General features: G+C 36.3%; 1 protein-coding gene across 2 annotated transcripts; it reads left to right on the forward strand.

The window, feature by feature from the left end:
• Nucleotides 1-685: 685 nt before the first annotated feature.
• LOC125662761 (growth hormone secretagogue receptor type 1-like) lies at nt 686-25,266 on the forward strand. Of its 2 annotated transcripts, none has more exons than XM_048895108.2 (3): nt 686-2,006; nt 23,518-23,585; nt 23,691-25,266. In XM_048895108.2, the coding sequence occupies exons 2-3, from the start codon at nt 23,549-23,551 to the stop codon at nt 24,692-24,694; spliced, it is 1,041 nt and encodes a 346-aa protein (XP_048751065.2). In that variant the 5' UTR covers nt 686-2,006; nt 23,518-23,548; the 3' UTR covers nt 24,695-25,266. The 2 variants fall into 2 exon arrangements, with proteins under 2 accessions (XP_048751065.2, XP_048751066.2); XM_048895109.2 differs by having other exon boundaries at nt 686-2,002.
• The last annotated feature ends 259 nt before the right edge of the window (nt 25,267-25,525 follow it).

A 25,525-nucleotide genomic window follows, 5' to 3' on the forward strand; every position in this document is an offset into this window, starting at 1 on the left:
AGAAAACAGTACAAAAGACTAAATAGGAGATGTATTTCAAGCCCTATAAAATCTGTAAAATTCGGGGGCTTTGTCCCCTGGGCCCCCACCAGGGCTTCGCCCCCAGACCCCCAACCTCATAAAGTGGCGCCCCCCCCCCCCCCCCGTAACAGCAATTCTTGGATCCGCCCCTGGACACTGTGTATGCGCAGGGGGAGAGCGGGTAGTCATGGTGCATTTTACATGATCGTTACCGCATATCATAGGTCATTGTTGAAATCCCGACACAGTCGAGTGACGATAGTTCTTCATGTGCCGTCGTAAAAACATCGTGCGGAATTTTCGACCAGGCATATAAAAAAGAAAAGTAACCGACGAGAGTAGAATGAGAAAGTGTATTACTTGTGCTGTCCGGTTTTATCCGATTTTGTACTCTACATTTTGGATAGATATATCCGGAAAAATATTTGAGGATATTCAATGATGGCGTCGGAGATTAAACACCAAACTTTCTACATGTACCAACTTTTCTCGCCATCTAAGAGGAGACAAATAATACATCTTTTAAGACCTCATAAATGTTACTGCACATTGCTAAGTGTATACATTTTATTTTGTTCATTTACAATGAAGATAATCACCGGTCACAGAAGCGGCAGATCTATCTCAATCTGGTTGTATCAATAAGAAAGTGCGCATAGGGAAATGAGAAATCCATTTTTTTTTTTTTTATTGTTTCAGTAGATTAATTTCTGATTAGATTAATTTATGATACTTTGTGATTACTCCCCCTCCTCCTTTCCAACTTTCAAAACTCTGTATCAGTCAAGCCGAAAGCCTACATGAAAGGGGAGGCGAATTTTATTTATGTGTGGTAACTTTCACAAGGGCCTGGGATACCATTTTTAATTATTATAATGAAATGAGTTCGGTTATACAATCTGTTTCGTTTCGGTGTTTCATTTCGTTTTGGTAGATTTCGTTTCGATTTCGCACTTTATGGGTACCTCTTCTAAATGCCGAACGTTTGGTGAGGGGAAAAGCACCACACATTTCAACGTCCATGGATAGAGGGTAGCTCAAAGCGAACCCCCTCACTTCTGAGCTGCCATGGCCGGTATTCTGAAAGGGGGTTAGAATGTTATATTTGATACCGAGTATAGGAATATTTCATAAATCGAAACACAATCACGTGAAAAATAAATAAATGAATAATAATAATAATAATGAAAAACACCGAGGAAAGGGAAGTTTGAGAATAGGAATTAAAAAAAAAGAAGAAAAATCACTAAAAAGAGCTTTATTTATCATTTCTAATTCTCTGAATTAAATTTATATATCAAATCATACATGTATGGTTTTACTCTTATCAAAATTCTTTACAACCACCTCTTTAAGCAAGACAAGGATAGGTCTCGTAATTCTGTTTACTGTGAAATTCAACACTTATTGGGACACCAGATTGAAATCTTCCCACAATGCAACACAATAATCATTACACCGCACACTTTAGTATTTATCTTAATGTATTTGTCCTGTGTTTAACCTTCCAGAAACATTGATAAGCTCATCATAAAAACACAATCAGAGCAGTTTACATTAAAACACGATCGCTCGCTAATTTTTTTTATGAGCCTCTTATACAATACTTTATTGGTTAGTCTATAAACCCCATCCAAATCACATCCGATGTCGAGTATGACTGTGACATAGTCACAGTTCTTTAAATCCGCACTTCGGTTAAGAAAGGATCGAAACGCACCACGTCTCTGAAACTAACAACACCGGCGCGTGCGTTGTATATTCACAGAGCGCGGGAAAATAGATAGTTTACACTTTACCGGACAATCAGATGTTAACCGCCCTTTGATCTCGTACAGAAGTGGTACAAAGACTACATTAATATTTTTTTGAAAGCACCTGCTGTATCGATTTAAAGTTTGTTGGATTTGTAGTGCGGCCGATCTTGTCCTTAGTGTATGGATGTAGAGCATGGGATGGATAGTTCTGGAGTCTGGACAACGTGAGTAGGTATTTTGTAAATTAATTATATTGTCCTCTCATTTAACGGAATAATTGAAGAACGAAATGGTTAGATGTATGATGTATAAAGGCTGTTGAGTGACAGGAAATTAGAATAAAAGTATTTATATAAAGATGCGAATCTTAATAAACTTAATATCGGGAAAAGTGTGTAGTTTAAGAAACAAATAATATGATAGAAAAGTCGCTGTGTGTTATGTCATTATGATATATAGTCATGTAAAAAGAGAAAAAGAAAAGCGGAATGATTTTAAAAGTATGTACTTGAATTCTTAGAACGTCCTAATACATTCACTGATCGCTCGATAAGGAGACCGCAACATAATATCTGTTCAATTCATTTTAAATTCATTTTTATTTTCACAATAATTCTGTTAAATCGACATAGAATTATTTAACGAGGACGTGTTATAAACCGCACACCGAACACAATGACCTACCAGATATCCCTCGGAATATGTTTTTATCTTCTTTTTTTTTTTTCTTTCTTTTTTTTTAACTTCTAGCAGAATGAATTCCTAATCATGAAATGTTACATGCATTTGGCAGACGGACTCCAATCGTAAAACAAAACAGGCGTTAAATTGTTACACTATATCAACAGAATTAAATATAGTTTGCATCTTACTTCTATAGAACACAAATAGTTCTGTACACACTACGGGCGAGTTCATTACGCTATTCTAAACGTGAACATAATCACGCCCGCTGTACAAACTTCTATCAAAACTGATGTTTTGCAAGACCATACGACGTACGAACTGTTTGTAAGAATTTTGATGAATTTGCAGGTGTCTTTTCAAAAATAGGATGCAAATAATTAGATTCCTATCCCTCCTATTCCCAATCACCGTGTCGACATAAACACCCTTGTTCAGGAGATTTCTTCTTTCAGTAACCCCCAAAATCCACGCCGGACAAACCAAACCAGATGTCTCTGACCGTGTGTTACTCACTCATCCAAGTCCCTAAGTGGGTGATGACTCGTTCTAATTTCCTTTGTGCATTGTTACTTATCTTACCGGACTCACGGCGGGTGTGACGGATCGACTGGCGGGTGTGACGGATCGACAGGGGCCACCTGATCCCGAGGCTCCGTGTTTGCCCTTCTTTCTTCATTTATGATCTTGGTAGGATTGACGGGGTTGATCGCTGATCGTTGTGAATATTATAATTAGAAAATGTGTAAACCATTGGAAAAATGTCAATAATTGATTTTATAGTATAATATGCTGTACGTAATTGAATACTTCAAATCGTGGAAACTGGCTGCTAGAGCCTATAAAACAATATTTGGTATACAGATATAAAAACTAGTCAAAAGATATGATTAAAGGATTTCAAACTATTGAAAGTAGATACTAGAATTTACCAAACCGTACCGGTTCGGCCATCTTAATTTTGATTGGGTTCGATGTAACTAATTGTAATACACATGTATGATGTATTATTCAACATGTGTTACTCCAGTTTGTGCTTTTTAGTTTAGTTTATTGAAATCTTGAGAAACATCTCATAGGTATGATACAAATATATAATGATAATTAAGTAACAGTACAGTAGTGATTGTAATCATGTAGAAACACTTATGTGAACAAATATGGAGGATGGACAAATAAAATCTTTAAAAGTTTCTTATGCTCAATGCCCTCATCAAAAACCTAGCTATATTATGTCTCCCCTTTCAGGGGGAGACATATTGTTTTTGTACTTTTTAGATAATGTTTTTCTGTTTCTTATTGAGGAAAAGTTGCAGAAGTTTAAGTTTAAACACAGAAGGTTGAGTAAACGCCAGTGTATGATCGAAGGCACTCTAACATTACCTGACATAGCCAAAGGGAGTTTAGACGCGGGTTTTCATTGAGTGATATTAATTAGTTGTATTCGTGTGACCGGTCAATAGGGGATGCTTACTCCTCCCAGGCACCTGACCCCCACCTCTGGTGTGTCCAGGGGGTCCGTGTTTGCCCAATCTCTATTTTGTATTGCTTATAGGAGTTATGATATTGATCACTATTCGTTATCTTCACCTTTCATTAATCGGATATTCTACAGTTAATTTTGGTCTGATGTTGGAATGTTATATCGAAGTCACAGGCAGGTTAATACAAAGTTCTATTTTTCTCAGGTTTTCAGCCACCGGTAGATACGGGCTTATTCCATCATATGAGAGAGAGAGAGAGAGAGAGAGAGAGAGAGAGAGGAGAGAGAGAGATACTTAATAATGTATACATAATGCATCGCAATTCACGATTATTAAGTGCAAGATAAAATTAAATTATCATCCTATTTTCATTATCTGTCGCAAAAATGTGAGAATTATCCATCCAGAGGATTCCTTACGTATTAAATTCATTATCCTTGCCCTACTTTAAAAATTCTACAGACCTACTAAAAAATTCTACAGATCTACTCAAAAATTCTACAGACCTACTCAAAAACTTCTACAGATCTACTAAAAAATTCTACAGACCTACTAAAAAATTCTACAGATCTACTCAAAAATTCTACAGACCTACTCAAAAACTTCTACAGATCTACTCAAAAATTCTACAGACCTACTCAAAAACTTCTACACCCGTGTTCAAGGTAACTAAGCGAGGATTAATGTTTCATTACGACTAAAAACTGCATATGCAAAGAGCTACTATTTCTTTGGAGTTTCAATTAAACTTACACTGAATAATGTATACTTAAATGACCTAAAGTCTCTTGATATTTCCATATGAAATTGTGTATAATTTTAGAGTGGAGCCCGAGATAGATAGAGTTGCTAACGTGAATTATTAATTCTGACTTCATTTAAATGTGAATTTCCGTTGACACGCATTCCACTTTCTACTATTGTTTTTAATTTTTGATTAGTCGTGGGTACTTCGATTCTCATTCACTTTGCATTATCAATTTGTTTGCATCAAATTAAACGACGATGTTTGAAATAAAATTAGTATGGCATTTTCTTTAGATTTCTATTTTATATATAACTCCTGTCTGTAGAAGATGGAGAAGGGTATAAGAATGTTCACAGCATATTTATCTATCTCAATGGAATCTAAGTGTATAAACTGAATAAAATCAAATTCAAAATTTACAATCTGAAAAAAAAAAAAAACCCGTAAGATAATTTCAAATTATTCAATATACATTAAAAGTAATAAACACTTTAATTACACAGGGTGTATGTGTAGTTTTGATTGGACAAAAATAAAGCTATATGAGAATTTACACATCAGAATACAGGGAACGAATTGGAATTATAAGAATCAAACATTCTTTTTGAGGAATTTATTGATGTGTACTTAACATAAAAGTGCTTTACATTTTTATTCAGTTTGTGAGTGAAATGTTCAGAGTTTACACATCGATAAATTCTTCAAAAAGAATGTTTAATCCTATAATAAATTTTGGAGTTAATGGCGAAATCTTTGGAATAAATTAGGTCCATTACGGTAAACTGTATTTATTTTATTGATAGAAACATAAATATGTATATGTAGAATAATTATGGTGTTACAAACATGAAAATGATTTGCCTTATGTAGCAAAAAATCAAAAAACAAAAAAAACCAAAAAAAAACAAAACAAAAAAAACAAAAAAAAACAAACAAACAAAAAAACAACAACACAAACCCCCCCAACCCCCCAACCCCCCCCAACCCCCCCCCCCCCAACCAAAACAAAAACCAACAAAAAAAACCGTGATATGAGTTTATCATGAGTAGTGTGAGTGTAAAAATCATTAAGAATGTTGTTCTTCTTTTCAACCTTTGATGATGATATTGCCATCTTTACGCCTTCTAATCCAATGATCGTATCAGGAGAGACGAAGTTTGCAAGGACAAAGAGTATATATTTCTGGTTTTATATTGGCATCAGCAGCGTACGTTTGTTTGAAAAAATATGATGATATGTCGATCGTTCCCGTCTTTGTAAGTTACGGAACATACTGTTAAGATTACGGTGATTTTGGACTGAAAGCAGAGTCCCTCAAGAACGGCGAGAGACTGTCTTATCAGCTCACTCAATGCTATTGTTTGTATTAGTTTATCTATATAGGTAAAATGATTGGTATGTTGATGTTCAATAGAGTTTTAATGTCTGTTTATTGTCCGTGGCGGATCTGTTGGGGGTGGGGTGGGAGGTGGGTTGGTGGGGGTTACAGAAGTTGCAACTCGTTTAGTTGGACATTTCAAACCAAAAATGCTTATTTTATGGTCTACCATTCTTTTATGTTAAAACAATAACCACCTCTGGTTACAATGTAAAATATTCATATTTTGAGTTGAGATGACCACCGCATTTGTGTGTCTTCAAATTGGTCCACGCCTCTATCTTTTACGCAAAGAACGTAAAAATCACCAACACAACAACAGCTGACGTAGAATGCAACACAGATGTGGTCCTAACAATCACGTGACTTCACAATTAGCCATCATTCACTATCGCTTGGTGTTAAAACAAGCGTCGGTGACTTATACTCGACAACGTTGTCCGACTGAATGCAAGCATTATACAAATGTTGTTTTTTAATTACTTGGAAGGAATTACTTTGCCCTATGCACATCAGTCTGATCACGTGACTGATTTCGTTACATGTGTTTATTTTCTCGATTAAAGGACGAGTATTACATCGTCAAAATTGACTTCCTGTTGAAACTTGAATGAAAATATCGATATCAGCAGTACTAGTATACTCCTTCTAAATGATTGTCTAATTGTATAGCTCATTAGGTTAACGTGTCGCCTGCTGATCTATAGATCGCGGGTTCAAGTGCAGCAGGGGTTTGAATTTTACCCAGATTGCTTTCTACTAATACTGTATGTATGACTAGATAAAGTAAATTTGAAAGTTTTTAGTTTTAGAATATCATTGTGTATATCCTCCACTTTCCATCTCAGATTTCTCTGGTGTGTCATCTCTCCTTAAGTCTCTTAAGAAGAATTCACTCAAGTGACAGCCGCGTCAATGGCCGCCAATAACTAATGCATGCTTATAAGAAATACACTTTTCCCTGTGTCTGGATTGTAACATTTAATTGATTACAAATCATAATCTCACCAGTGTGAACAAAAATGTCTGAGGGAGAGGCAAGTCGAGATATAAAAAGATAGTTTATGCATTTGTGATGAAGAGAGTTTTCCTTAAGTATTCTATTATAGGAACTTGACGTACACAGATTTGGAGATCTTTACTTAGTTCATTATGTAAAAACACGTCAAACTGCGAAAGTCGGGACTTGATTTCGAGGTGGGTTTTCTTTTACTACAGATTTCTAGATATATTCGAATAATTTATTATCGCGTAATTCAGTGAGAAACAATCTAGCGAAATAATATTTCTCTCTTTGATTTTATATTGCTGATATGCTTATCTCGCGATTTGACGTCTTTTATTTTTATTTTGCTGGTCTGTATTTCATTCAAAACTTTTGAATGGTAGTGCATTCGCTAATTCAATTTCTTGCGATTTGACGTCATTTCGCAATATTTAGTACCCATATAAAACCAGGAATCCGCAGTACTTGCGAACTCATGAAGAGAAGAGAAAGGACGACGAACTTTGTTAGGGGGAATCGGATTGTCACGTGTTGGTCCTTTGTTAGGGGGAATCGGATTGTCACGTGTTGTTCTATAATCACACAAGAGGTGCGGAGTTTTATATTGAACAGCATTTGTTTCTATCGGGGTTAATTCCTGTCGTCATTTAGACAGATCTAGTAAACGATACACGCCCTATGTGCATGTCTCTTCTTAAGGTATAAAACATGTGGTTCATGACGTCATATTACTTATATCTTACACCTGTAACCTTTCATGCTTAGAAGAAGAATGGAATTATTTGGGGACTTTATTTTTAGTGAAAACAATGGCGTAGTTTAACAGCAATTTATCCCTCTATTTGAAAAATTTAGTAGTACAAACTTTTAGGGCTAGTAGAATGAAATCATATATTTTCAAAATGTATAGACAAAGATTGTAACAGAGTTTAGTAAATTTGCATATAGCATGAACTGTCATCCCTTCTTGGGTCCATTTTAAATATCATGCCTTTGATTTTTTTATTTTTTTTTGGAGAAAACTATCAAGTTCTTTTTTCTTTTTCATGTTATCCGATACTTCTACTTTATCTTGTGTCATTATGCACCTTAGTGCACACGTTCGACTACATGGGGGAAACGTTCATATATCAGTTGAAGTATGACAGAAATAACGGTCATTGTACGCAAATCTTAAGTTTGGTCGGTCATGACGCCTCAAAAAAATTTGCTAGTTATTTTTCTTCGTTTTCTTTTTTAAAGGTCTGGTTTACAAAAAAGAGACTTACATGGTCATTTATCGTGTTTATGCTGCAAATTAGGGGGGGGGGGGGCAATAAATTACTAGAATGTACAATTTACGCCCGCTTTAATGGAATTTCAAGGTCCTTTGATGTAAATATAGTCTAACCTTGAACTAACCTTGACAATAATACAAGAACCGCAACACCCACGAATCTGTGTGTCAAAATAATACTCTGTACAAAATATCTAATCTCATCGCGCCCTGTCAATATCAGCACGACTCATCCTTAAATCAAACTACTTTATAAACCTTTTGTAAAGTCAACATTTGCAAAGAATAATCGTTTGACCTACATTATTTCATGAAAGGCGAAGCATGTTGGTGAGAAAACAGTATTTTGTAAGCACACCAATTCATAGAGTATTTAACCCATTGATCGTTGAAGTATTACATTCAACAATGTTTTGTCCATATTATAATCCTTTGCTAGCTGAATATTTGCATATCATCATATAGAGAAAAAAATTCGATAATTCTTTTATTTCGCAAAATAAAGATGAAAATGTGGAATTGACGAACAGTGATCAATTTCCTAAGTCCTGACTCCTACAAAGAATATAAGATTAAGAGTAGAGCAAACATGGTCCACTCGATATACCACAGGGTGGATCAGGTGTCTAGGAGGAGTAAACATTCTCTGTTGACCGATCACACCCGCTTGATCAAGTAAACGGAGTAATCCTAGGTAAAATCAATATGAAAAGAATTGGATACCTCGAATCGGATTTAACTAGATCTAAAAATCAACGGGATTCGATTTGACGGGTTACTTAATCTACGTCAACAAAGTAATTTCAAGCTGCGAGTTTTCATGTCGCATGGGGCTTTGACGAAAGTTTGAAGGCATGTTTGGACACAAGTATAGTGGTAAAATATATTAAGATTTTTTTTTGCATTAAATATTTTCAGACGGCGATGCAAATATACATCGATATAAGGCCTCAACCATGCACATTTTCTGTGAGGCGTAAAGGTCCCGAATTAAAAAAAAAATCGCAAACCTAATAATACTAAAAACCACTTAAATGACCCTTTATGTTACACTGAACTGTTGGTACTTTGCAAAGGTTATAGAGCAGGTTCTATATTTTTGGTACCAGTTAGCACAGAACAACACAAACAGAATTAGTATCTTATTTGATATTGTATACAGTGACTGTCAGGTGCGGTGGTACATAGATTACATGGGTATTATAGGAAGACTCGCTAATAACAAACGAGATCTTCAAAAGCCTTACACAGACTTCTACTGTGGTTAAAGACAGGGCAGCACAGGTCGTTGTCCTATGGAGAATTTATTTAATTAAGATATGTAATTAACTGTGGTCAATGTTTCCCATGTGTATGCTGGCCATACGATACCGAGGATCAGAGCTCGACCTTGTGCAATGTTCCGGTCAATATAGGTAGTATTAGTAGCCTGAGGGATCGCTTGTAACAGATGATAATTGAATATAAGGTTCGTACGTAAGTTCTGATATTATACGAGTATACATAACGACTTTTACGCACAATTACTGTATACTTCTTACATTGATAATAACGGCAATAAAACATGTTCAGAAGTCCAAAGGAACACATTTATCAAGTTATGAATGGCCTATTGTAGATATTATTACTATGTTTATATATATATATATATATATATATATTGTTCACTCATCATTCTTTTTCATTGGACAAGAATAAATAAGAAACAAGTACGATATAGCGAGGGGGGGGGGGGGGGGGGGGGTCAGCGGGGTGTTAAATTTGGTTTATTTTAGCGGTTAGTAGCTTTCCGCTAAAAAAAAATCGCTCGCCAAATATACACCTAATTGTTTGCAAGAGAGATAACTCTTCCTTGTCCACCAAAATTTATTCCGCTAAAATTATAAGCAAACCTTTGAACCAGCAAATAGTCATATTTTCTATCCGCGGAGAAAACCCGCTACATGTAACATTTTTTCTTCTTCAATGAACCTGATGTTATGAAATGCACTTTCTCTGCTGGTGCATTCCATGCTGTGCGTTAGACCCCTCGCCCCGCCCCCTCCCCTCTCTCTTTCGTGTATGTTCATGACATCGAATTTACAGCAATCTTGCAAATTAAGGTATTAATAAAGAAGTAGATTTATATTCAGTTGCTATACTTATATGATACTGATGGTGTCGACAGCATTCCGTATATTTACTTCTCACAATGTTCATCTTTAACAGGAAGAAAGTTTTCTCTCAAATCCAACTTCATTCTAAAAGACTGATTATAATCTTAATCTTATTGGTTCTTAATTTCACATCCCATCAGGGATTAACAAGCGAATTGTACTCTTCTGTTGTGTTATCGAGTATATCAACCCGAACACGTTTAGTGTCTGAACTTTTCGCCTCGTCTTGAAACAAGGTAACTTGAAGTAGCCACGGTTGAGTGTTTTTCATCTCAGAAATTCAACAGTTATTTGTTACGTTCTAGTGGCGGATCCATAGAGGTCCGAGAATCCCCCCCCCCCCCCCCTCTTTGTAAGAAAATTTAGCTTAAAGAATGGTAAACATAACGCATTTTGAGTCTGGACCCCATCTGAAAAACAAATTAATGGGAGAACTCCCCCCCCCCCCCCGAAAATTTCTGGATACGCCCCTGCGTTTCTCGGAATAATTAGAACCCATCCTACCACATCTTACAACTATCATCCTTCGTTATGAATATTAAATCAACAGAGAAAATAAAATCAATAAAACTTTCAAAATATGATTTCATTTCAAGTCTTTCCTAAGTTGACTCACTTGGGATTTTAATTTGAAATATTTCACAACGCGAAGTCAATATTGAACTACGGGTAAAAAGTACTAGCCTACCATAATCTATGAGCTTTTATTTATTTAATCAAGACGAGGAGTAGGGTTAAAATGTTGGAATGTGAAGTTATCGTTCGTTTGGAATTAACGTACCCTAAATCTAACACTTCAGACACCGACATTAATCATAGATATTAGAAACGATGACAAAAAGATTTAAAGTAAAGTACCTTTAAGTGTGTGGGTCCGTAGTTACGGGACTATAATACAAGCTAATTATACTCGTTACTAAAGATTTCAATAGTAGCAGCAATTGGCTTGTTAATCGAAATTCTGTCTCACCAAGTAGTTCTCGGCAGTGTAATTCGAATTAATGGGGGAAAAAGGGGGGGGGGGGGTTAAAAGAATGGTGAACGGGAAATCAGTGGAGGGAGTAAGATATTGTAATGAGTTTACTCTCGTGACAGCGACGATGTCAATTTAAAATTTGATTAACAAACCCAAGTACGCATTTGCGTGTATACGAGTATAACTGAAATGCATGGATGGGTTAGATATAACAGGCAGACGGCCGGACGGACAGAACAACAGACTTCTATTCAGTAGACGACTAATCCATCATCAGCATACCTCATCATGAGGACTCCCGGTATCGAACAATGTGTTAAATCTAACAACAACTTCCGAATATTCAATAATTCGCAATGAAATGGCGCTCGTTGAAATGGCAGTCTCTTCTCACCAAATGTCGTTTGCAGAATGCCAAAAGGCAAACCTTTAATTTTGTGCATTGTCTCGATAACCAACACTTAAGGGTATTCTTAATGTCAAAACTTCTGAATTCGGGGCCATGCATGTCCCGCATTGTCCCTTCACGTCAAAATCATTTTATCTCCGTCACAAACCTTCCATATGTGAGTGTCAAACAAAAGGTTTAATTCTTTTTTCGCCGAATGTCATGCACACATCATTTTTGTTGACAGAGACGAGTCCAATTTCACTAAACTCTTGAGACCATTCTATGATAAACAACTTTATATTCAATTTGTATTCACCCGAGAAGGGATGTTAACACCCAGAAAGCGCTAGTGTTTTTGAGATATTTTGGAACTGCACATTTTCCTGATTTTGCATTTTAAATATTATATTTGTGTAATATCAACTCTTTCTTTTTGTATTATATATATAATTATAAACATAATAATATCTATATTACTTGATTTGATTTGATATGAGTTGAAATGGTGTATTTATACGAGGAGTTTGTCTAATTAGCAAAATTGAAGGTTTTTATATTTGATAAACTCATTATTTATTTAGCAATATAAACTTTGATTCCAACAAACTTTAACACACACAGAGAGAGAGAGAGAGAGAGAGAGAGAGAGAGAGAGAGAGAGAGAGAGAGAGAGAGAGAGCATAAATACACATGTGTGAATAATAAAACCTCCACGTGAACCGTACTACCACCATGATCATATGTGAGGATAATTCGCGCGAGAGAAATGTTAGAAGAAATAGCAGAATGCTATCAGAACGAGGTTTCGATGAAGGATAACTTGATTAACCTCAGAGACAAAGTCTACCTGGCTTTCTAATTTGATAGAGGATCACTGCCTATCATTTTCGCATAATTATCCTACAGTGCACGGAGAAATGACGGGTCCGCCATGAAAAACATCTTATTTCTCAGTTGTGTGAAAAGGACTTAAGACACCAATCACACCAATCGGTATAGGAATATGAGATTGATTGATTGAATATTGTTTAACGTCCCCCTCGAGAATATTTCACTCATATGGAGATATCATCATTGCCGGTGAAGGGCTGCAAAATTTTCGCTTATGCTTGGCACTTATGGCCTTTGGGCAGGGAGGGATCTTTATCGTGCCACATCTGATGTGACACGTATGGTGTCCGGATAGGGCCATTTGCAAAAGCGTAACTGCGCGTTAGTCACAACACGCCGTCACGCCAACGCGCTCTCACGCCAACAAGCAACACGCCTTTGCGCCGTGTTGCTTGTTGGCGCGAAGACGCGTTGCTTGTTGGCGTGAGAGCGCGAAGGCGCGTTGCTTGTCTGCGCGAAGGCACGTTGCTTGTTGGCGTGTGAGCGCGAAAGCGCGTTGCTTGTTGGTGTGAGAGCGCGAAGGCGCGTTGCTTGTTGGCGTGACGGTGTGTTGTGACTAACGCGCAGTCACGATTTTGCAAATGACCCTATCCAGAAACAATAGACACGGGACCTTAGTTTTTGCGGTCTCATCCGAAGGACCGCCCCATTTAGTCGCCTTTTACGACAAGCATGGAGTACTGAAGACCTATTCTAACCCAGATCTCCACGGGAATGAAAGTGAGAGATGCGGGTCTTTAATAGATGGTATCTTAGATACAGAGTACCATGACACACACAATTTGATAAGGAACACTAATTATGACGACCATGACCGCCATGCATAGATTGAAATTTGTGACATTTTACCTGCAGCTTGTGACATATATATGCACATGAGAGAAATAGTCTCCAAGGGACGTAAAACAACCAAACAATCCGGAACAACTCAGACAATATAGGCGTCTGTAGGAATAACTCATACCTAATAAGGGACCCTGAGTCCATCACGACTCATGCAGTATAGGCTTCTGTAGGAATAACTCATACCTAATGACGGACCCCGAGTCCGTCATGACTCAGTCAGTATAGGCGTCAATAGGAATAACTCATAGTACCTAATGATGGACCCGAGTCCGTCACAACTCAGGCAGTATAGGCGTTAGTAGGAATAACTCATAGTACCTAATGAGGGACCCTGAGTCCGTCACGACTCAGACAGTATAGGCGTCAGTTGGAATAACTCATAGTACCTAATGACGGACCCCGAGTCCGTCACGACTCAGGCAGTGTGTGCATCAGTAAGAATAACTCATAGTACCTAATGACGGACCCCGAGTTCGTCACGACTCAGACAGTATAGGTGTCAGTAGGAATAACTCACAGTACCTAATGAGGGACCCGAGTCCGTCACGACCCAGGCAGTGCGTACGTCTGTAGGAATAACGTATAGTACCTAATGAGGGACCCCGAATCCGTCACGACTGCGCCAATGATCGGATGTTTGAATGGAGTTCACCGGATGGCGACGGAAAGGGTAAAGAAGGCGTTAATGCAAAACGAACTGTTGATTTTATTTTAAGCTGGTTTGTTTTGTATTTCAGCATGTGTTTGAAGTCCCGTGGGGATTCGGGTTAGAATAGGTCCTCAGTACCCCTTACGTGTCGTAAGAGGCGACTAAATGGGGCGGTCCGTCGGATGAGACCGCAAAAACCGAGACCCCGTGTCACATCAGGTGGGACACGATAAATATCCCTCCCTGCTCAAAGGCCATCAGTGCCAAGTATAAGTCTAAATTTTGCAGCCCTTCACCGGCAATGGGACGTCTCCATATAAGTGAAATATTCTCGAGAGGGACGTTAAACAATATTCAATCAATCGATCTTTTGAAAATTAATTGTTCGTTTCGCATTAACTTTTTTTTTTTTTTTTTTTTTACCGTTTCCGCTGCCAATATCGGGACTGTATACTATTATGCCGGTAGTCATATATACATCTGGTGAACAAAATGACTTGTATCATTTAAAAGTTACAATTTATCTTTATACTTAACATGAAAATCAGTTATTGGTCTAGCGTTTTGCATAGGCGGTTAAAGAAGAAACAAGAAATGACATTGTCGCCATGGGAAGGGATGGGTCTACCACTTAACACAAATGACCTGTCAGAAACCGAATATCATGTGTACGATTTAATAGTGACACTAAATGAATTTGAAAGCCAGTTGTTTTATGTTTGATTGGAATGACGCTATTAATCAAACAAGGAGGCTTTTAGTGTTTCTTTGATATTTGGTTGTTTGGTTGAATATTGTTTAACGTCCCACTCGATAATTTGTCACTCATATGGAGAAGTCACCATTGCTGGTGAAGGGTTGCAAAATTTAGGTCTATGCTCGGCACTTACGGTCTATGAGCAGGGAGGGATCTTTATCGTGCCACACCTGCTGTGACACGGGGCCTTGGTTTTTTGCTGTCTCGTCCGAAGGGCCACCCCATTTAGTCGCCTCTTACGACAAACACGAGGAATTATTCTAACGCGGATCCCCAAAGGACTTGGACAATTTTCTGTATATAGATGCACTTAAAACATCCATACACGATTGCGTATTTTAGAGACTCTTTCACTTGTGACATCACGGTAATTGTTGTACAACAACTTCTGAGCCATGCTAGACGCTCGAGGCAATTCAGCAGTGAGGGTTCTTGATCGTGTGATGACCTTATGTCAAACGGGACCTCGGTTGTTAAAGACGCTTGCTTCAGACAAAAAATGGATGACTGGGTTGATAAATCATTTTTTGACTTAATCCGGTTGTAATTAATACAATTATTTCTGAAATATTAGGAAAGTGTGCATATTTCCTTTAATGTTAAAAAATTATGATATATTTTTCCTCCCTTTATAATTCTTTAACAACATTTTTCAAAGTATTGGACATAATTGACAAATTCTGGACAAAAATGAAAGTGCATGCGGTACAACTTTTTCTTCAATTTTCTTGTATATAATCATTAATCTAGTATCCAATTTTATCATTTTGAGAGAAAAAGTTTGCCTGTAGGAAGGGGCATTTTGGTCTCATCCGAATGTCCAGTGACTCTGAAGTCAGACGGTTGGGACCTAACAATCACCATTTATTTTACGTCTCAGATCTAATTGCGCAGTCGTGGTTAAAACCCGTGACTTTCCAATCACAAAGCAAACCCTTTACTGAATGACCTGTCAAATAATGCGGTAAAAGTATTATCCATGATTCGAACAATGGACAAATACTAACTGTTAATCGATGAAAAGTTAGCTACATGGATAGGTGAATGCTGTGGATTCGAAGTCGGACAATGAGACTTCACAAGTAGTGGTCGTTTCTTCGCCAGATCTTCGATGTTAAAGGAGACAGGTGCGTGCGCTTCAAGATGGCGGTCTCGTAGGTGCCTAAATAATACAAAACATTTACTGCAATGACCTGAGCTAATCGCACTGTTCATAAAAGTGAAAATAGTCTCGATAGGACGTTACACAGCAGATATTTGATAGGACGTTACACAGGAGATATTTGATAGGACGTTACACAGGAGATATTTGATAGGACGTTACACAACAGACATTTGATAGGACGTTACACAGCAGATATTTGATAGGACATTACACAGCAGATATTTGATAGGACGTTACACACCAGATATTTGATAGGACGTTACACAACAGATATTTGATAGGACGTTACACAGCAGATATTTGATAGGACGTTACACAGGAAATATTTGATAGGACGTTACACACCAGATATTTGATAGGACGTTACACAGCAGATATTTGAAAGGACGTTACACAGCAGATATTTGATAGGACGTTACACAGGAGATATTTGATAGGACGTTACACAGCAGATATTTGATAGGACGTTACACAGCAGACATTTGATAGGACGTTACACAGCAGATATTTGATAGGACGTTACACAGCAGATATCTGATAGGACGTTACACAGCAGGAATTTGATAGGACGTTACACAGCAGGTATTTGATAGGACGTTACACAGCAGATATCTGATAGGACGTTACACAGCAGGTATTTGATAGGACGTTACACAGCAGATATTTGATAGGAGGTTACATAGCAGGTATCTGATAGGACGTTACACAGCAGGTATTTGATAGGACGTTACACAGCAGATATTTGATAGGACGTTACACAGCAGGTATATGTACATCGTCCTCTTATCTGCAGTGAGATTTGATCTTTTTAAGGATGTACTACCTTGCACATTTTCTAAAAGCCCGAAATTTTCCTTCAAATAATTTTAATTTTGTAAATATCAGGGACATGGTATTATCACGTTGAGAGTTGTTAACATCCTATATTTAGAACTAAAAGCTCTTTAGTGATTGAACGTCTTAAAAAGACGACTTCCTTAAGATGCATTAAGAACTCCCAAAGTAATGCCTTTTATTTCTCTTATAGAGATTGAAATTTGACAAATCCATTCTTTAAACCCTAACAATATCTGGGAATTCAGACGCGTTCTGTCAATAGCTTTTATCTTTACTGCGCTTTACTGATGACGTCAGAGGATTAAAGTAGACCATCAAATCTCTTCTGATTGGTCAAGATCGGATATGGCGCCATTAAAATGTCACACTGGTAAAGCGATGGAGAAAATAGCTGTAAAAACGACTACGAATCAAAAATCAAAATATTGATTATCACTATCATCCCATATGTTGTAAAGTATTCCTTTAATTTACGTTATAAAAAACCAAATGCTCTTTCAATAATAAAAGCCTTTATGTTGCATGAAATAATGTAGCTTTTCTTGATATTGAAACCTGATGGATATTTGCACAGTGTGTATTATAAAGACGGATTTTCATAGGGTAAATCAGATGCAAATGCTATATTATAATGCTCGTGTTGACAAATACTGTCTATCGTTAATGGAAAGTCAACGGGGTCAACCGTCTGTCCCTGTATCTGTGTATTTGTAAGTACCCAATGCGCCAGTCGTTCAATAAAAATGTTAAATGTAAATGTAGAAATGTTAAACGTAAATATTAAATGTAAATGTAGAAATGTTAAATGTAAATGTGAAATGTAAATGTAGAAATGTTAAATGTTAAATGTAAATGTAGAAATGTTAAACGTAAATGTAGAATTGTTAATTGTAAATGTAGAAATATTAATCGTAAATATGGAAATGTTAAATGTAAATGTAGAAATGTTAAACGTAAATGTTAAATGTAAATGTAGAAATGTTAAATGTAAATGTAGAAATGTTAAACGTAAATGTAGAATTGTTAAATGTAAATGTAGAAATGTTAATCGTAAATATGGAAATGTTAAATGTAAATATAGAAATGTTAAATGTAAATGTAGAATTGTTAAATGTAAATGTAGAAATGTTAAACGTAAATGTAGAATTGTTAAATGTAAATGTAGAAATGTTAAATGTAAATGTAGAAATGTGAAATGTAAATGTAGAAATGTGAAATGTAAATGTAGAAATGTTAAATGTAAATGTAGAAATGTTAAATGTAGAAATGTTAAAAGTGAATGTAGAAATGTTAAAGGTAATTCTAGAAATGTTAAATGTTAATGTAGAAATGTTAAATATGAATATAGAAATGTTAAATATGAATATAGAAATGTAAATATAGAAATGTTAAATGTAAATATAGAAATGTTAATCGTAAATATGGAAATGTTAAATGTAAATATAGAAATGTAAATATGGAAATGTTAAATGTAAATATAGAAATGTTAAATGTAAATATAGAAATGTTAAATGTGAATATAGAAATGTTAAATATGAATATAGAAATGTTAAATGTAAATATAGAAATGTTAAATATGAATATAGAAATGTTAGATATGAATATAGAAATGTTAAATGTAAATGCAGAAATGTCAAATATAATTGTAGAAATGTTAAAGGTAATTCTAGAAATGTTAAATGTAAATGTAGAAATGTTTTATGTAACTGTAGAAATGTTAAATGTAAATGTAGAACTTTTATATGTAAATGTAAAAGTGTTAAACGTAAATATAGAAATGTTAAACGTAAATATAGAAATGTTAAACGTAAATGTAGAAATGTAAATGTAGAAATGTTAAAAGATAATGTAGAAATGTTAAAGGTATTTTTAGAAAGTGGTAAATGTAGACATTTTAAATAAATGTAAATGTAGAAATGATAAATATAGAAATGTTAATGTAGAAATGTTAAATATAAATATAGAAATGTTAAATGTTAAATATAAATATAGAAATGTTAAATGTAAATGTAGAAATGTTAAATGCAGAACTGTTAACTGTATATGCAGAAATGTTCAATGTGTATGTAGAAATGTAATATGTAGTTGCAGAAATGGTAAACGTAAATGCAGAAATGTTTACCGTAAATGTAGAAATGTTAAATTTAAATGTAGAAACGTAAAATTACATTGCAGTGTTTATTAGTGAGATATCAATCCTGTTATTGCTAATGACTGTAAATGTTGCTACACAATGTATTGTCACTTGAAAGCTTAAATTGAAATGCGTATTCGAAACTTTAAAGTTGTTAGTGTCTAATTTTTTTTTATAAATATAAATGCAAAATTTGTCTTGAAATATAGGTAAATTCATCATTTGTTCTATTAACCTCTGAGATTAGATTCTCTTTGTCTTTAATCAAGGTTTACACACCCCGAAAACTGCCGCACGTTATACACCAATTCGGTCAATCTAAATTCATTTTGACAACAAGAGGCGTGTGGTGTATCACAAAATAAATTTGGGGGACATATTTTATAAACCCGCGAAATTAGCAAAAATTATCTACAGCAAAACTAATCAGATATACGTTATATGAAAGTCCAACGACCAAGGCGTCACCCTTTGGCGCGTCCCTAAATAAGAAGCACAATAAATTTGGACTTTCCGATGCCATTACGTTTCATGATACAACCTGAGATTTCTCCTTGTTCATTGAATCCCTGTCAGCATTAGCTGATGTCAGTAACGGGGGAGCGTAAGGCATAAAAGGAAGTGGACATTTCCCAGAATCCCATACTGTAGCGCTGTGTGGTTTAGTATAGTCACTGACAGACAATACGAGGTAAAACCCACAATTCCTGTTGATTTGTAATGATTAGATCGGCTTACACGGAAGTGACAGATAAATTACTTGTACAGACACAAATAGGGTTATAGTTAATTGGTAATAAAATCTGCCTGTTGTCTCATGTGAAAGACAATTCGTTGAGGGCTTGCAACGAGGACTTGTTCATCACTTCGTTAGATCTTGAAAGAGATACTCATCTCGTCGCTCGCTTTCCCAATAAACACATTCATCATGTCAATTGCTGACGAATTAGGGAGGAATTAGAGTGTCTTTACATGACGTGTCACGTGTATTGAAGACATTGTAGCAGTTATTAAGCTTCATCCCACTGATGCCTTGTGAGGACGCTCGTAAGAACGTGTAGCGACTCCTTGTAACGATGTCTGGAGTCGATCTAATTAATTGGCGATTAAGTTTAGACAGGAAAGATTTGATATCGAGACTGGGGACAAATGAACATCTAGAGAAGAATTGAAGTTACTGTACAGAGTAATGAGTGCATTAAGGTGAAGAGGTGAAAATAATGAACAGTCATCAATCTCTAACTCCAATAAGGACTGAAAAATTAAGACTTTGGCAAATGGATATACCAGAGGTGGGATCAGGTGCATAGGCGGAGTAAGCATCCCTTGTCGAGCGGTCACACCCGCCTTGAATCCTATATCTTGACCAGGTGAACGGAGTAAACCGTAGTAAAAATCTGTGTAAATGCCTTGTGCATTTTGCATTCTTTTAAACTTCAAACATTGGTGAAAATGTGGGAAAGGGGAGAGGACAAGGAACAGTGATAAATCTCTCAAATACTATAAAGAATACAAAATCGAAATCACGGCAAACAAGGACTCGTGGACACACTAGACGGAGCATCTCCTCGACCGGTCGCACCCGACGACATTACTCTTTTTCTTGAACAGATAAACGGAGCAAACCATAGTAAAAATCAGAATGAAAACCTCCGGCCTAACAATTGGTATGCACACGTCAAACATTTTACCAAGGGGTCAAATTAACTTTGGTACCAAATGATGGTCGTGTTTTGTGTAATATATTATGTTTTCCGTTTTAGAACTAATCATTATGTCAAATTATATTTGCCCTTGGTCTGCAGACTGTACCACATATTTCTAAAAACAAAAATTAAAAGTTTTCGTTGAAAAATTGATTATTCAAATACATGTTGCGAAATTCAAAATGTTTTGTTTCGTTTGTTTTCTTAAATTTATAGCTCACACTGGTTTTGACTACGGATAACTCCGTTTACCTGATCAGGATATAGGGCTCACGGCGGGTGTGACCGGTCGACAGGGGATGTTTACTCCTCATAGGCACCTGATCCCACCTCTGGTGTGTCCAGGGGTCCGTGTTTGCCCAACTATCTATATTGTATTGCATATAGGTGTTATGAGATTAATCACTGTTCGTTATCTTTACCTTTCATTAACACGCCATCAACTGTGGTAACTGTAGGTGAAGTACCATGAAATGCGACATGTGAATAGTGCTAAAGGTTATAGCAGTGAGAGATCAGGTTATAGCAGTGAGAGATCAGGTTATAGCAGTGAGAGATCTTCAACGTGACAACGCCTACCGTAACACATTACCTCGGTTTTCTAGGTCTCATCCGAAAGACCCCGAGTTTCCACATCTAATTGCCGAGCGTTTGGCGAAGGACCAGTTACTAACTGATTTGATATCTTCAATCGATCGAGCGCGGCAAAAACAGGAACATAACTCGAACTAGAACTTTCGAGTGACGGCATCGACTCTCTGACCACCGAGTCACGACATCGACTCTCTGACCTTCCAATTATGAACTCCCCCAGTGTTATATCAGTGCTATGTGCTTAATTCCCAAACTTTGCTCTTTATCTCCTATGGTTACGTGTACCCTATGTACATGCAAGGTGAAGATAACGAACAGTGATCAATCTCATAACTCCTACAAGCAATACAAAATAGATAGTTGGGCAAACACGGACCCCTGGACACACCAGAGGTGGGATCAGGTGCCTAGGAGGAGTAAGCATCCCCTGTTGACCGGTCACTCCCGCCGTGAGCCCCATATCCTGATCAGGTAAACGGAATTATCCGCAGTCAAATCAGTGTGCCAAGAACATTCTCTTGACCACCGGTTGTCTTGTTCCCAGAGGTACTCTGTACCCTATTACACGTTAAACTCCCCATAGTACTAGTCGAGGATCTCTCAGTACTTTGTATCCTATTTCATATCTTATCCCCAGTCATCCAAAATATTGCTTCTTTAAAGATTACTCCGATTCTATGCACACATACTCTGAAGTTGACATTAAAAAGATGCTGGAGTTTCTCATTGGCAACATTTACGTAATCGTTGGTGATAAGGTCTTCCAACAGTCTGTTGGGATTCTAATGGGCAAAAATTGTGCTCCATTATTGCCTGATCTGGGTCTGTATTCTTTGCATACTGATTTTGACTACCGATTACTGCGTTTACTTGATTAAGATATAGGGCTCACGGCGGATGTGATCGGTCATTAGGGCTCCTAGGTACCTGTTCGCACCTGTGGTATGGCTGTGTTTGTCCTTCTCTCAATTTTATTTTTTTATAAGATTTATGAGATTGATCACTCTTCATTATCTTCACTTATTTATCTTAGACTCATCATAGTACACTTTGTTCAGTTCTTTCTCTGTAAATTCACTGATGATGTTTGTCCTATTCTCAATATTTTGTGCCTTTTCTATATTAAACTCCCAAGTTGGAAATTCCAAGATTAAAATGGGAAAAGCCAAGATTAAAGTTGCAAAAGCTAAGATTAAAGGGACTGATTCACAATTTCCCCCCAAAATTTTATTTTCACTTTTAAAGATCAAAATCAACTGTCTAATGTAAAACTTGTACGGTACCAATTTTGATGCACCAGATGCGCATTTCGACAAATAATGTCTCTTCAGTGATGCTCAACCGAAATGTGTTTAAAAGATTTCACATCAAAATTAAGGTTATACATTATCACCTAAGCTTATTTTAGAGAGTTTATTTTTTTGTTTTTGTAAACAAAGATTGTGGTATGCTATTGTTTACAAAATTTTCAAAAGAAATGGATATCGATCTAAGTTTATTATATCTTTCACATTTCAAGCATTCTTTGTGTAAAATGTATCATCTAAAATTAATATTTGTGACTATGCAAAATTAAGATGCTTTATATTACAAAATTAACATGTCACTGGTTTGTTTGTATACATAAAAAGACTCGAATCCTTGTTTACATAACACAGATTCAGGGATAAAATATTGTTTTTATTCTTGCATTCAGGAGGTCAAAAGTTTGGCTGTCAGCATTAAATGAGTTACATTCTTAATGTTTAACATCAAAACTGAATTATTTTTTTTTTCAAAACTCGTGAACCAGTCCCTTTAAAGTTGGAAAAACCAAGATTAAAGTTGGAAATTCCAAGATTAAAGTTAGAAAAACCAAGATCAAAGTTGGAAATTCCAAGATTAAAGTTGACAATTTGCGAGAAAAAAATTTATAATGTGGACCTTATACCTTTTCGTATATATTACAACATATGGGGTGTTCTTGTTTTCAGGGTGCATTTTAATTGTATGATTTAATTATACATTCTCACCTATTGGATGCAAATCAAATATTAACCTTTAAATTCTTTTTTTTGTAGTTGAACGTATAAGAAAAGAATCATCGGCACCATGTCGTGGAATACAACAGATAATGACACAGCCATATGTAAGTTCAATTGATATTTTATTTTCCACACAATTTCTTTCTCTAATTATATGGACATTTCCAACCCCAAAGTTAACATTAAATTATTTAGTTTTTCTATTTCAGTCAGTCCACCGGAAATACCAATCTGGGGATTCTGGGTAAAGCAAGTTGCGTCCCCTATCATTACTGTTGTCGGTTTAACCGGAAACACTTTATCTTTCCTGGTAATGGGATGTTCTAAGAGATTGCGTAAACGGTCCTACAGTCAGCTTCTGTGTATGTTAGCTGTATTCGACAGCCTCAACCTGGTGATCAATCAAATAGAACTGATCGATGAGATGCTCATCTACAAGTCAGGATTCGAAAGCAGTTTCTTCATTAATTTTCAAAACAGTGTATGTAAATTATACAACTTCCTGAAACACGTTTTTCTCCTCGTGTCGTCATGGCTGGTCGTGTGTCTCTCCGTGGAACGAGTGCAAGCCGTGTGTTTCCCGTTCAGGAAGAAGCTGATCCGCAGAAGAAACAGCGTGTTCATTCTGGTGGTCCTAATGATAGTCATCCTCTCCTTAACCCAGATTTATCGAGTTCTATTTATAGAAAACGTGTACGGACGGTGCAGTGCAGCGGAAGAGCATTTGATCCTTTACGTTTACCTCCACCAATACGTGTATCACCTGGCTCTTCTCTTTGGGCTTCCCTGCATCATCGTCCTGTCCTGCAATCTCGCGGTCATTTACCAGATTTATGTCATCAGAAAAGAGGCGGGAAATGACCGGCCGCGATCATTAAATAACACGCGGAAAGCCACCACCATGTTGCTGTTGATCGGGTTTGTATTCGTTATTACCATGTTTCCTCAATTTGTGGGTACCAGCATTATTCTATACTACGCGGAGGAGAGCAGACAGCATATAGGACGGTATCTGTTGTTGAATATGAGACCGTATTTCGAACTCTTCGCTGTAGTAGGTTATGCCAACTACTGCATCAATTTCTTCATATATGTTCTTTGTGGAAAATCGTTTAGGCGGGAATTACGACGTGTGTTTTCACGTACACGACGGGGAAGTTTCTTTGGGGGAACGCGAACTAGAACCAAAGAGGAAGTGATGCGGTTACAATGATCATTTAATCGGAAGTGACGACTTATATTGATATGTTACAAGGAAGTGACGTGTTACAATCAATGATTAGTTTACAGGTTATGACGTATTACAAAGATTATGCTATGTAGTTTATATACAAAACATGGAAGTTTTATTTTTGAATGATTCATTAGATCAAACAGTAAATCAAATGAGTACAATGATTAGTGAAAAGAAAGTTTTGTTCGAATGCAGAGTTAAACGAAGGAAGTGATGACGCAGTAATAAGCAAATTGAATATCATAGGAAGGCGATGACCAGCTGATATGATTACTTAAATGGTTAGAGCAAGGATAGAATTATATTATTACTGTAATAATGAATATGGTAGGAGATACGATGCAGTTTAAGTCAATCAATGAACTACTTCATTAATATATTTAAAAGAACTCGGTTGTATTGAACTCACTGTTATGAGGACTGATTCAAGGGAAACATCCTGCCAAGTTTTGAAATATGTGAAGAATTATTTGGTTGTGATATTTGTTGGCCATAAGTAATGTCATGGATCTGATAATAAAGACAATGTAAATATATCTACCACACGGATATTATCAAGTCATTAGTTATTGGGTGATTAAGGCGAAATATTGTTTACATCGGGTGTAAAACTAAGATATTATAGATTTATTGTACTACTGTTTACATAGGGTGTAAAACTAAACTATTATAGATTTATTGTACTACTGTTTACATCGGGTGTAAAACTAAGATATTATAGATTTATTGTACTACTGTTTACATAGGGTGTAAAACTAAACTATTATAGATTTATTGTACTACTGTTTACATCGGGTGTAAAACTAAAAT

Source organism: Ostrea edulis, chromosome 8 (genome assembly GCF_947568905.1).
Source record: "Ostrea edulis chromosome 8, xbOstEdul1.1, whole genome shotgun sequence".
NCBI classification, from domain to species: domain Eukaryota; kingdom Metazoa; phylum Mollusca; class Bivalvia; order Ostreida; family Ostreidae; genus Ostrea; species Ostrea edulis.

Excerpts from the sequence above, each read along its gene's own strand:
- LOC125662761 (XM_048895108.2), top strand. The coding sequence starts at position 23,549 with ATGTCGTGGAATACAACAGATAATGACACAGCCATAT. Across the intron at positions 23,586-23,690 it reads AGATAATGACACAGCCATAT|TCAGTCCACCGGAAATACCA; the intron begins GTAAGTTCAATT and ends TTTCTATTTCAG.